The sequence below is a fragment of the Eublepharis macularius genome, chromosome 5, assembly GCF_028583425.1.
Source record: "Eublepharis macularius isolate TG4126 chromosome 5, MPM_Emac_v1.0, whole genome shotgun sequence".
NCBI lineage: Eukaryota > Metazoa > Chordata > Lepidosauria > Squamata > Eublepharidae > Eublepharis > Eublepharis macularius.
Genome location: NC_072794.1, coordinates 66844352 through 66857630, shown reverse-complemented (window position 1 = coordinate 66857630; position 13279 = coordinate 66844352). Strand labels below are relative to the sequence as shown.

The 13279-nt window shown below is 42.2% G+C and overlaps 1 protein-coding gene across 1 annotated transcript in view; it reads left to right on the top strand.

The window, feature by feature from the left end:
• Positions 1 to 13279, top strand: part of MIGA1 (mitoguardin 1) — a 77089-nt gene that overhangs the window by 56447 nt on the left and 7363 nt on the right. The window contains exons 11-13 of the mRNA XM_054982027.1: positions 3256 to 3342; positions 8358 to 8456; positions 9292 to 9426. Coding sequence (XP_054838002.1) covers positions 3256 to 3342; positions 8358 to 8456; positions 9292 to 9426 — 321 coding nt within the window. The remainder of the gene's footprint in view (positions 1 to 3255; positions 3343 to 8357; positions 8457 to 9291; positions 9427 to 13279) is intronic.

Genomic DNA, 13279 nt, shown 5'->3' with positions numbered 1-13279 from the left:
AAGTCAAAAAAATTACCAACAATCGAAAACTGGTTCTCTAAAGTTTGGAATCATTTCATTCTAGAAAAAGTAAGCAATGATATGCAAAATGCAATACAACTCACAGAAAATACTAATTTTATTGAAAAGTGGCTCCCATTTCTGGAATACATAGAAAAGAACAATATGCAGCCCAACTCGAAAATACTACAAGTTGTAACAAACAATGGATACCTCTCCTTCTATTAAGCTGATAATATAACTGTGTAATTACATGGAATTACTTTTTCTCTATGTTAACTATTAAGGATGTAAGTCTAACTGCGTATTGTATATTGGTTTTTGTTTCATTCAAATTTGAAATGTTGTTTGTTACTTGAAGGTTATTAGTTACATCTAATGTTACAATAACAATAAAAATTTAATAAAAAAAAAAGAGAAATCAAAAAAAAAAAAAAAAAGGATTGTCTTGTATGCCAGGTTATAATCTGAGATTTGTGTCTCAGGGTCTTCAAGGAATCCTAGAGAATGAACCTTTTATTGCATGGAGCAGTTGCTTGGGGCAGAAAAACCTATAGTAACTAAGCAGTGGCTAGACTTGTAGGCCTCATCCGTAAGTGAGCTCAGGAGTATTTATTGCTTTGCAGATGCATGAAGATTGTCATTTCAGTGCACCCCCTGAATGACCAAGAGGAACTGGAAACATTAATTCTGATGCAATTCCAAAGAAATAAACCACTAAACCTCTGAATACCAGAATCAAGGGGCAACGTCATGGGAAGTCTCTGTGCCTTCTTGTTGGCCCTCCAGAGTATCTGGTTGGCCAGTGTGTGAGACTGATTGCTGGACTAGAGGGATCACTGATCTAGCAGGGCTGTTCTTATGCTAACAAATACTGCTTAACATGCTTAGCAGTGTCCAGATTTTAAGGATGAACTCAACAAGACATCCACTGTTGACCAGCTCTCTACTTCCAGTTTTCTCCTCTATTTGGGAAAATGAAGGGTGGTTAGTGGTAAGCCTGTTACAAGGTTGGCTGATTTAGGCGAAGTTGTGGGCTTGAGATTCACCAGCACGAGTCCTCCAAACGTAGAGGCATCACTAGGTATCACCAGCTTTTCTTTTCCAATGTCCTATATAGCATAATGGTAAAGAGTCCAGTGGCACCTTTAAAGCTAAACAACTTTATTGTAGCATAAGCTTTCGAGAACCACCGCTCTCTTTGTCAGATGCATGGAGGGTATGAAGAAACTGACCAGAGATATATAGGTGGTCAGTTTTCATGACTTTTACAACTGATTTATGCTACAATAAAGTTGGTTAATCTTAAAGGTGCTACTGGACTCTTTATTGTTTTGTTACTACAGATTAACAGTGAAATCCTATGGAGAGTTACTCCAGTCTAAGTCCATTGAGTTCAATGGGCTTAGACTGGAGTAACTCACCATAGGATTGCACTGTAACACAGCTAACTCCTCTGGATCTATATAGCATATATAGCATGCACAGAGGACCTGGGGAAAGGTTCTCTCATGTTGCTCTAAGCTTTTAGACATTGATATTCAGGAATCTAATTGATTTATTAGAAATGGAAAGTCAAGTTGCAAAAGGAAATTACCATGGACAGCACATAGCTCCTTTCTCTCAGAGTTCTCAGATTTCACATTGAGCAGCAGAAGCAGCACAAGGGACTGCTTCTACCTGCTCCAAAGTTCAGTGTGGTCTGAGAAACCTCGACACTTCCACTAAGATCTTTAGAACATGCAGAGAGTTCAGGAAAGATGTAGATAAAATTCTTCATGTTGCACTGAACTGTGGAGTAGGTACAAGTGGCAAAAGAGACTCGCACTGTTCTACGTGCTCCTAAGCAGCCTGGGTTTGTGGAGACCTGCATTCAGAATACAGTATCTTTATAATAATTATCAATTGTATCAAATATTTAAAGTCTCTGAATAGCAATGCCTAATATTGAAGAATCTATTTTATATGCCACCAAAATTAGTTTTTTTCTTATGGTGTAGGAAAACCACTTTTTTCTATTCACTATATTATTTTAAATAGAAATGTGTGTTGTATTAATGTAGTCTGTGTTAAATACTATCGATAGATGTTTCTGTAACAATTGTTGTATAATAATTGCATTGCCTATGTATTCACAGTCATCATAAACTTCAGCCACTCCTCACATTTCTCTGCATTTCCCGAGTGTGAGGCATAAAGGCTTGTGCTGCCTGTGTCTAGGTTATGACAGGATTCCACTGTGGTTGCAGACAAAAAAGCTAGGAGCCAAAGAGAGAATATGTAAGCAAATTGTGCATGCAGCAGGAAATTTGCTGTTTTTTCAGCTGCAGTTCCTGAAAATGTTCATTTTTTCCAAACTGTTTTGTTCTTCAGTACTGGGGAAAACTGCAGTGAAAAAAACAGGAAAAAAGTTGCTGCAGCATAGTGGTTAAGTGGTTGTGCTGCAAATCAGCACTCTGCGAGTTCAACTGCCACTACTGCCATGAACTCTGTAGGTGGCCTTGGGTAAGCCAGTCCTCTCAGCCCCACCTCCCCAGCTGTATTGTGGGGATAATAATAACACTGACTTTGTTCACCACTCTGAATGGGGTACTAATCTGTCTAGAGGGGTGGTATATAAATGCAGTTGTTGCTGTTGTTGTTATGTCCCTTCTTTGGACACCACTTGAAATGTAAAGTTGGATTCATCTAATATCCAAAAATCACACTGGGTTGGATCTGATCAGCTTTTCCACTGGTGAACAAAAAGAGGGAGGTCCACTTTGACCACCCAAAATGCTATACTGGGGATCATGGCACCTATATGGCCAAAAGCCATGTGAGATTGAGACTGTAGTAAGAAAGAATTGAGCAAAACTGAATGAGACAACTTGCTGGCTCCAGTCAACTGTCATTAGCCTTCATGGACCCATTATCTACTTTGCAAAAGTGGATAATTATGTTTCTAGGACAATTGGGTGTAGCATATACATTTTTGGCCACATCAGTATAAAACCTACTTATATCATCCCTTCTTCCTAAAGTATTTTTTCCATTAGTGGAGACTTGTCTATTATGATCAGATTTGTAAGTGCCATCAGCACATACACCAACATTTTTCCTGAACAAACATTATCACAGATAAGCAGACACCCAGACAAGTTGTCTTTAATGAGTGATCTCACTCTAGTGTGTAGTATATTATAATAAAATATTGTGTTAGTTAATACGTTTTTACACATTTCTAGTTTTGTAACATCTGGCGATTCTTTCTAGGTAATTCTCTCAGATACTGCCAATAGATTATTTCTTGCTGAAAGTGGAAGAAAAATTCTGTCTGCTTTAATTGTGAGGGCAAGAAAGGTAAACCTGTTTTTATATAGTCCTTGATATGGGATGTTTAATATTCTTTTTTTTTAAATTAAAATATTTATATATAACAATGAAACATTTATAGTTTTCCAACAATACAAAATACCAACTGTGGATGTTTAATATTCAAAGTGCTTTACTGTCTTAGCAGTTTTCACAACAGTCTCAAGTGGCAGGAAACATATACTGGCATTTTGCAGATGAACCATTAAGTGAGGCTGAAAGCTAGTTAGGAGGACTAGAAAGGTAAAAATTTACAGAAATGTTGATGGTATCAGAGAAAAGCATGAGGAGAGGTACTGCTTTAATAACGTAAAATGCACTACTTAGTAAATAAATTTTAGTAATTTTATGTTTTTGTTTTTTAAATTGTGGGACTCGTTGAGCAGCTCCCCGAAGGAGCAGCTTATAAATGCTTTTTTTCCCATCAAGATTTTTTTTCCCCACATCCTATATCAAACCTGTATCAAGCATAGTGTCTTGCAGGCCTAATTTAGATCAACTTGAGGTTTGGAAACTCTTACCACTTTTGTCTACTTTATTATAGTCTCCTCCCATTATCATGGTAAGAGCCCTGTGGTGCAGAGTGGTAAGCTGCAGTATTGCAGCCCAAGCTCTGCTCACAACCTGAGTTCAATCCTGGCGGAAGCTGGATTCCAATAGCCAGCTCAGAGCTGACTCAGCCTTCCATCCTTCCGAGGTCGGTAAAATGAGTACTCAGTTTCCTGGGGGTAAAGTGTAGATGACTGGAGAAGACAATGACAAACCACCCCATAACAAAAAGTCTGCCAAGAAAACATCGTGATGCGACATCCCCCCATGGGTCAGTAATGACTTGGTGCTTGCACTACCTTTACCTTTACCCCATTATCATAGGATAATTTCCAAGTTCTTTGCCAGTGACCATAGAAGAGTGGGAAAAAGACGGGTTAGCTACATTAAGCCCATTGATGTTGCGCAGCACAGATGTGAGTTGTTCCTATTTAACCAAAATGAATACGTATCTCCCTTCTGCTCTGTATCTGCTCTGGAAGCAAATACATTCATGTGGAAATTTTTATGTATATTAGAATTGCAGCTCCCCTAGCCTTACTGGAGTTCTCAGAACACAGTATGCTTCTTCCACTCATCCCTTAATAAGCTGCTGTTGATCTCCCTGAAACATACGAGTATCTTGGAGCACAGCAATGCAAGCATGTTGTCTTTTAAGACTATATAGTATTTGTTTGCACTTACTGGGGCTCCCAAGACCTTTGACATTCCATGATATGATTGTAAGCTTAGGCATAATTCAAAAATAGGCATTCTGTAGCAGATATATCTGTAAACACCAATAAGCAGAAAGATAATCTACCAGCCTTAGTTATTTCAATTAATTAATTTAATTTAAAAATGTATTTATTTTTAGTCTACCTTTCTCACTGAGACCCAAGGTGGGGTTAGTACAGGTGAATACGATATAATCAACGGCTAGGATATTCACTGAGCAAAATACAACCTGATCAACAGTTATGACATTTAGTGAACAGATAGAATAGGGTATTGTAGCAGAAAATTGGAAAACAAGCATAGACTGAGCGCAGAGATGAAACCTTTCTGAAACAAAGAATAACCAGTCAACATGACTTCTTCAGCAACATGGGAACTACCCAGTAAAAACGTATCTACATCAGCAGACAGTACCCAATAGCATAGTCTATAGTCCTTGTACCTTGCCAAGCCATATCTCAGAATTATTTCTTATGACACAGCCCTGTAACCTGAGAAGAAAGTCTTTCTGAAAAATTCAGTTTTACGTAGTTTGCAGAAAGCCAAGAGAGTGGGACCTTTCCAAACCTTCCTAGGCAGGCCATTTCATAAGAGAAAGTGCATGTAGATTTTGCCCAACTGCAGAGTGGTATCTGCAGAAGGCCCTGTTCAGATGAGTGAAGCTGCCATGGAAGAACAACGGGGGAGAGGCAGTTGAAGAGATATGAGGGGCCAAGGCCATGAAAGACTTTGTAGGTGATAGTCAAAACCTTGAATTGAGCCCAGTAACTGATGCATAGCCAATGGAATGACCGTAGAATGGGAGTTATATACATGCTCCATCTAGCTCCTGAAAGCAAATGAGCTGCAACATTCTGCAACATCCTGGAGTCTGAGTTGACTTTGAGGAGAGACATACAGTGCATTATAGAAGTCTAGTGTACTGGCATAGTCCCCTAGGAGCCAGAGGCCCAAGCGCAGAGGCCAGTGAATGACCAGACAGCAAAGAGTTAATAGAGTCCAAATGTCAGGGGTTCCAGAAAAGCCACAAGTCAGTTCCAGTCCAAGGGTCAGAGTTCCAGAAAAGCCACAAGTCAGTTCCGGTCCAAGGGCTAGAGTTCCAGAGAAGCCACAAGTCAGTTCCAGTCCAAGGGCTAGAGTTCCAGAGAAGCCACAAGTCAGTTCCAGTCCAAGGGCTAGAGTTCCAGAGAAGCCACAAGTCAGTTCCAGTCCAAGGGTCAGAGTTCCAGAAAAGCCACAAGTCAGTTCCAGTCCAAGGGTCAGAGTTCCAGAGAAGCCACAAGTCAGTTCCGGTCCAAGGGCTAGAGTTCCAGAGAAGCCACAAGTCAGTTCCGGTCCAAGGGCTAGAGTTCCAGAGAAGCCACAAGTCAGTTCCAGTCCAAGGGTCAGAGTTCCAGAAAAGCCACAAGTCAGTTCCGGTCCAAGGGCCAGAGTTCCAGAGAAGCCACAATTCAGTTCCAGTCCAAGGGCCAGAGTTCCAGAACTAGTGTGCCAGCAAGGTCAGTAGAGCAGCCATGAAGTGTACTAGTTACTTCCACAAACTGTTGTTCCTTCCAGTCTTAATGAGCTAAACTGTCAGCCACTTACTAGACAAACATCCTGAACTTACTCATTCATCTTGGTCGTTTGACAGTTGCTGCTGGCTCATGAGCCTTGCACTCCTTCTGTGCTCATGAAGCTCTACCCGTCTCTGACAGTGCTGGTGCTGCAAGGGTGTTGGCAAAGAGGGAGGGGAGGGGAAGAGTGGCCTTCAGCAGCCTTGTTGGCTGTGTCAGAGTTCCCTGATGCTGGGTCTGTTACAGCTGAAGGTTGTGCTAGTTGATTAGCCAGTAATTGCTCTTCATCATACTCAAGGTCAGCTGCAGCTGGGGGAGAAGTGCAGGCCGCTCTTCATCTGATGACTCTTCACTGAGCACAGGACAAGGCTGACTTATGACATCTAGTCTCTATGCTACCTTAATGAATCCAGGTGGCATGATCAGCCATGTCAAAGTAGAGGGCCTTCTTCCAGGCTAGCCTGAGTTAGCCTTTTTTGCAGTTGCATTTACTTACTTCTATAGCAGCAGTGCTGGATGCAGTATAACCCCTAGGCTCTTAACTGAGTCAGCCAGTGTCAGCTGAACTCCTCCAAGTTCCATCTGCTGCCTCCGAGTTTTGGAGAAAGGAGGAGTAATGAAAGTAGAGGGAGGGAGGAAAAAACAATGAAAAGAAACAATACTAGAGCAGTAAAAAGAAAGAAACTAAGAATGTCATAAGAGTTAAAGCAAACCCACCCTGTCACATCTGAGTAACTAGTTCCCATTGGCAGGCCCAACCAGTATCATTGAAGAGAGAAAAAACACAAAAGAAGTTAGCAAATCAGCAGTATACAAGATGACCTACTATGAGAGCTTCCCTGCTGACTAACTTAGAAGGCAGCCAGATACAAAAGGCAGTAAATTGGAAAGGAGCTGAGAGACAAAATGGGGGGTGGGGGAATAGGAGTGCAGTACAATATCTATATTCAGTAAGGAAATATAGAGGACATAGTCTCCATGCAAAGAGAAAAAACAGATGTGGCAATGTAGTCCTTGGCAAGCCATGTACCAGTCTTAGATATTCCTTGAGGGGATCTCTTGCAGGCTGGTTGCTGTGTAGGTTCCTTAGAGAGTTCCCTCTTCAAGGACTTCTCCAAAGAACCCGCGGACTTTCACAAAGGATTCCTGTGTCCTGTAGAAAGCGTGAGGCTGGCTCAGTGCAGGAACGCCCCCCCCCAGCCCGTCAGTTCTGGTGCAGGCATCTCATTTCTGCAGAGTTTCATAGCCACCAAGGCTTACAAACACAGCAATCAAGAAGAGTACCAACAATTTTAGGGGGGAAATTCAGAACTGTAGGATGCTGCATAAGTATCAATCTGTGCAATAGAACTCAAGGAAGCAAGAAAGTTGAATGAGCAGCAGCTGTAGGACAGTAAAAAAGATTCTGATTCAGCTGGACTTTGGAATCTGGTAACCCTGTTGTTATGCCTTATTCAAAACAATACTGGATATGTCATAGAGGCTTCTACAACTTTTTCTTGGGCTAGAGCCCTGCACACAGGAATCCTTTGTGAACGTCCCTGAGTTCTTTGGGGTTGTCCTTGAAGAGGGAACTCTTGATTTTATCTTGCCCCCACAGCAGCTGATTATTCTCTCTAGCTGGCCTCAGAAGTGGCAGGGGGAGGAATAACACCTTTCTCACCCATCCCTGAAACGTCTAAATTTTCATCCAGGTTCTCATGTCTTCATATCTACCTAGCAGGTCCATGTGTGATAAGAAGTCATGTTCCATATCTGTTTATTGATATGAATTATATGCAAATGTTATCTTCAATCATGAATTAAAGTTAATTGCTCAAGCACTCTTTACATACACAGGCTCTTCATGTGTACTTCTGTTGTGCATGGACCTTCACATTAACTGTTGTGTCTGTGACAGCTCTGCATGCCCATATATATAGTGGACAAAGAACTGCATTTAACATTGAAATTGCTGGGATACCTACAGAGGAGCTTCATATTCGCATCAAAGTGCACACAGAGGTTTCAATTGGAGGCAGATTTTCAGCTTCTCTATTAATTATTATGCATCTTTTCCTCTTTCAATTCAAAGCAAGTTCAAATTCAAAACAATTTATTCAAAACAATTAGTTTTTTAAAGTTAAGATCTAAAGGGAGTCATGCTTAACTTTCATGCTACTTCTTGACCTGTCTCCACAGAATCCAAAGAAGTTTGAGGAAGTCTTTGATGAAATGATTTCTTTCTTAGAGCAAGCAGATCACTGGTCCGATACTGAAATGGAGCTTGCTGCTTGGGGAGTAAGTATAGGCTGCTCTTCCAGATCTCTTACATCGTTTGTAATTGTTAAGTGTTAATTTCCTTACTGATCTTTACTTAGTTTAATGCTATTGTATCCTTTAATTAATTTAATTTAACAATTTATTAAAAAGTAGAAGACCTGGAATTTTGATTGATGGATTACATTTATATCCCTCGCTCCCAGTGAGCAGGCTCAGGGCAGGTTACAACAATAGATAGATTACAGAGTTAAACAGATAAAACAGTAAAACAATAAAATCACATCTTAATATAACAGCATACATTTCAGTATCCAAGATGGGGTGCCATTCCCCTTTCCCTGCACACCATACACACGGGGAAAGAGGGCAGAAGTGCAGCTGGTAAACTCTAACTCCCTGGCACATGGGGGGGCAGATGGACCATATAGCTCCCCCCACTAGTAGGAGACAGGTAGGGAGGCTACTTAGAATGGATCCAAGTGCTGGCCTCAACCATATGCCTGGTGGAACATCTCCGTCTTACAGGCCTGCCGAAAAGATATAAGGTCTTGGTGGGCCTGAGTGTCTTCCGACAGAGAGTTCCACCAGGTCGGGGCCAGGACGGAAAATACCCTGGCCCTGGTCAAGGCCAGTCGAGCCTAACTGGGGCCAGGGACCACCAGTAGATGTTTACCTGCTGATCTAAGGGCTCTCCGGGGTACATATGAGGAGAGGGGGTCCCTCAAGATATGCTGGTCCCAGTCCATTTAGATCTTTATAGGTCGACCAAAACCTTTTTGTGGACTATTGTGTTATTATTTAATTTAACCTTTGAATATGTTCAGTAACTTCAGTTATTTTGATCCTAATGCAGGTAAAACATTTAAATTTCTATGATGTTGTTCTGGACTTTATATTTATGGATTCATTTGAAGATTTAGAGAATCCACCTATGTCTATACAGAATGTGGTTAACAATCACTGGCTAAATTCTTCCTTTAAAGAAACTGTAAGTGGCTATTATTTTACTCCGCACTTTTTATATGATAGTTGCAGAATATGTGGTCAAAATTATGAGAAGCTTCTCAGAATTTTTATGAGAAGCTTCTCAGAATTTTTTTAACCTGTCTAAAAATGTGTAATCTTGAAGTGTAGAATAATAGAAATAGGGACCTGCAAGGACTTTTCTCATTACCCCTTCCCCCACCATGTCCACTTTCCCTTCCCTGGCCCTCATAGCTTCTCGCCCTTTCCTGCTTCCTTCTTTCCTTCCCACCCACCTTTGTGTGACCCTTGTTTTCACTCCCCCTTCCCCCTGCAGCCTCTCCCTTATGGTCTAGTTGTATGGTGCCAGCTGAATTCAGGCCCAGTTGCATGGTGGGGAACCTGCAAGGACTTGCATGAGGTATTACACTTTTTCCTATATACCCTTCCCCATACTATTTTCCTCTTTCCTCCTAGCAGCCTCCATATTTTCACCTTTCACTACATCTTTTTCTTGCTCCCCACAATGGGGACCCAAAGCCACCTACATAATTCTCCTTGCCTCCATATTATCCTCACAACAACCCTGAGAGGTTAGATTAGGCTGACAGTGCATGACTGGATCAAAGTTTCCCAGTGAGCTTCCACAGCAGAGTGGTAATTCAAACCTGGACCTCCTAGATCCTAGTCTGAAACTCCAAACACTACACTACACTGTTTTTTGTGGGGAGGGGGCTGCTGTTGAATCAGCCAGGCCTGGGTGAATCATGTAAGTGATGTAGTTTCAAGTCGCCTTGTGGTTGCTTCTGGGTATGACCTAATGAGTCCTCCTTCAAAGGCCAAAACACCCCTGCAAAGGGCCCTGCCCCCTCCCGCTGCCTTTTCCTGATAGAAACCAAGCTTGAAATTCTGGCTAAACTGTTATAGTTGCCTAGCAACAGCCACTGAGGGCATCTTATTAAAGCTACAGGCGCTCCTTTTATCACTTGAGGGTGTTTTTTACTCTCAGTGGTGGGGGGGCGGTTATTTCAGATTTTTTTCTGCAAACTTGCAGCATTTTTCAGGTGCATGGGAAGATCTGTCTTGTCCATTCATGGCTCCAATTTTCAGGTTTAAGAATACTCAGATCAGGGCTGCTTGGATGAGGAATGCTTGTATCTGCCAATATTTACACTGACTTTCCAAATTTTAATTTACTTAAAAATTAACCATAAAATTTAAATAATTGGGCGCTGGGGTTCTTAATAATTTGCATAACAAATACAATGTGCACATGAGAGCAAATAAATTATTCCACAAGTCTAAACTGTTAAACAACAAGCTCAAAAAAATCTAAGCAGTCCACTTTCCCACATGTGCTCATACGTTGCAGGTTCCTTGCAAGCTACTTTCTCAGAATAAATGGTTACTCACCAGGGTTTCAACTGCAAGGCTAGTGTGATGAGGTGTTTGTTCATACACACCAATGCTGTCCAGTTCCAGATGATCAGGCACCCAATATGAACTTGGTTTACCAGTGTGTGTTAAATGTATAAAGCTTAAGTACCGTATCTTTGTAAGCCCTATAGATGAGCAGGGGCCAGTGTCTGGCTGTCTGCTATCCTGCTTCATAAATCAGATATGGGAGGGGGGGTAGGTTAGCTTCACCTTGGTCTCCACTGGCTCCCTGGGAGATTAGCCTCAGCGCTCACTCGCTTGCTTGCTCGCCTTTGTGCTCACTTACTTTCTCTTTCTGGCTCTCAGTTGCTCTCCATCAGCTCTCTCCCCTCTTCTTCTCCTCGAGCTGCTTCCAGAGCCCTCCTTTTATCCCCACCGTCATCCCCAGCTTCACCCCCCCATTTCCATCCCCAAGACCAAGGCCACTCTCATGGCCAGATGCTGGCCCAGTCCTGCCCTGCCTCACGAGGTAGGGGCAGTATTCTCTCAGGGAAAAAGGGAGATGGCCTGTCAGTGGAGGTTGCAGCCCCCTTGATTACCAGACAGGGCATCATGGGGTCATCATCCTCGTATCCCTGTTGTTGGGGATTGACACAGCATGGCTGTGAGGAGACTAGGGGTGGGGCGAGCGTGGGGGCTGTCTGGCCAGGTAAAGGTGTGGCACCATGCCTGGGCTGACTGTGGTGGAATGCCCAGGTCATGTTAGAACTGCTCGCCCAGACTGAAGTGATGCTGTATATCCCGATGGCAGACATGCCAGGTGCCTGGGCAGCATGAGGGTAGTTCATCCTCAGGTGGTAAAAAAGCTGTGCAGCCTGGTCAGGTATGAATAGCCTGCCTCCATCGCAGGGGAGTCTCCCAACCAGCCTCCAATCTGGAGCAGCTGAGGAGAGGGTCAGTGTTGCAGGGCTGTTGAGAGTGGCCACACCCTGCAAAAACCATGCTGTGCCAAAGCCACTGGTGAGTTTTGCCCCTCCCAGGGCTGGGGGTGGGCAGCAGTGTGTCCCCTGGAGGAACTCACCCTGAGTTCAGGTTGCCATTGACCAGCATCCCTCAACAATCTCTTAACAAGTAATGCGTAACTTTGGGTATGTGCTCATATAACATCATTTCTGGAGGGAGTCTACTTCAAAAGCTTATACACCGTTCCTTGGGAATACAAATAGGCTTCCTCACCTGGATAAAGCTTAGTGGCAACTCCCCCTTCTCCCAATGGCAGTAGAAGCCAGTTTTGTGCAACATTGATTGGATGCTCTTTGGGTCAGTCTCAAAGCCATTTGTTCCTTATTTTTCTATAGTTAGAGAGCCTTTTTCTTCTTTAGGATTCTTTGTTATTTAATTCTTTAGAAGACTTATCTGCTGTCTTTCCGGAGAACCAACTACGGCCAGTTTACAAACTAAAACAAAATAATTAAAAATGGTTAAAAATGTCAAATGTTTAAAAACTGAGCCATTAAAAAACCCAGCATTGGAAGTTTGGATGTTTTCAATTTTGCTGCATTTCTGATCTCCCTTTGAAGTCCTTCAAAGACTTGTCCAAACGCTTAGCTCATTAAAAGATCACAAGCCAGGATTGCTGTTTGGGTTGAGGACTTGAATAAGAAATAAAAATGGCCTTGCTGGATCATTCTAGGGTCCTTCTAACCCAGCATTGTCTACAAAACACTGGCCAGCCTGATCCTTGTGAATTTATATAAACAAGGCAAGAAGGTGAGAGCATCATGTGTTGCATATCTACCTACAATATTCAAAAATATACAGCCTCTAAATTTGCAATGAATAGGAGCACCCCATCACAGGAGCCAAAAGCCCTAATTGCCCTTTACACACCTTGTTGTTCTTTAACTGTATTGGGATATGATTGTTTTAGTCATTTTCAAATGTTCAGAAGCACAGAGATGGTGGTAGGAATGTCTCTGTTACTATAAAAACAGTTGTTTGTTTTTATCATAACAAGAATCCTGCTGTTGTTGATTCATGGCAAGACCTTCTTGAGAAGGTTAATAAGGTTAAGCCCCATCAACGGTAATTTAAGCTTGTAGCTAAATTTTAAGCCCCATGGATTTCTGAAGGACTTAGAACCATAGTATGCTCCAATGTACTCACTGGACGTAGTAGGAATAAGGCTTTAGTCTTTACAACATGAGCACACAACATCATTTTGTGTTTATACCAGGCATGGTCCCATTCACTCTGCTAGCTCTACTGCCTTTGTTGTGGTCAAAAGCAAAAACTTGCTTACTGGCCCATGTAAAGATAATTGACTGTAAGCTGTGAAGCAAAGACATGGAGAACATGATGCCAACCTCAAGATTAGGGATGGGGAGAGGAAGTTTGATGGCAATACTTGCCTAGAGTGTAACTATTCCTCATCAATGCAGGAAAGGTCTACAAAAAGTGAGTAGACAGCAAGTGGGTCATAATCAGCCTTTGGACTTTAT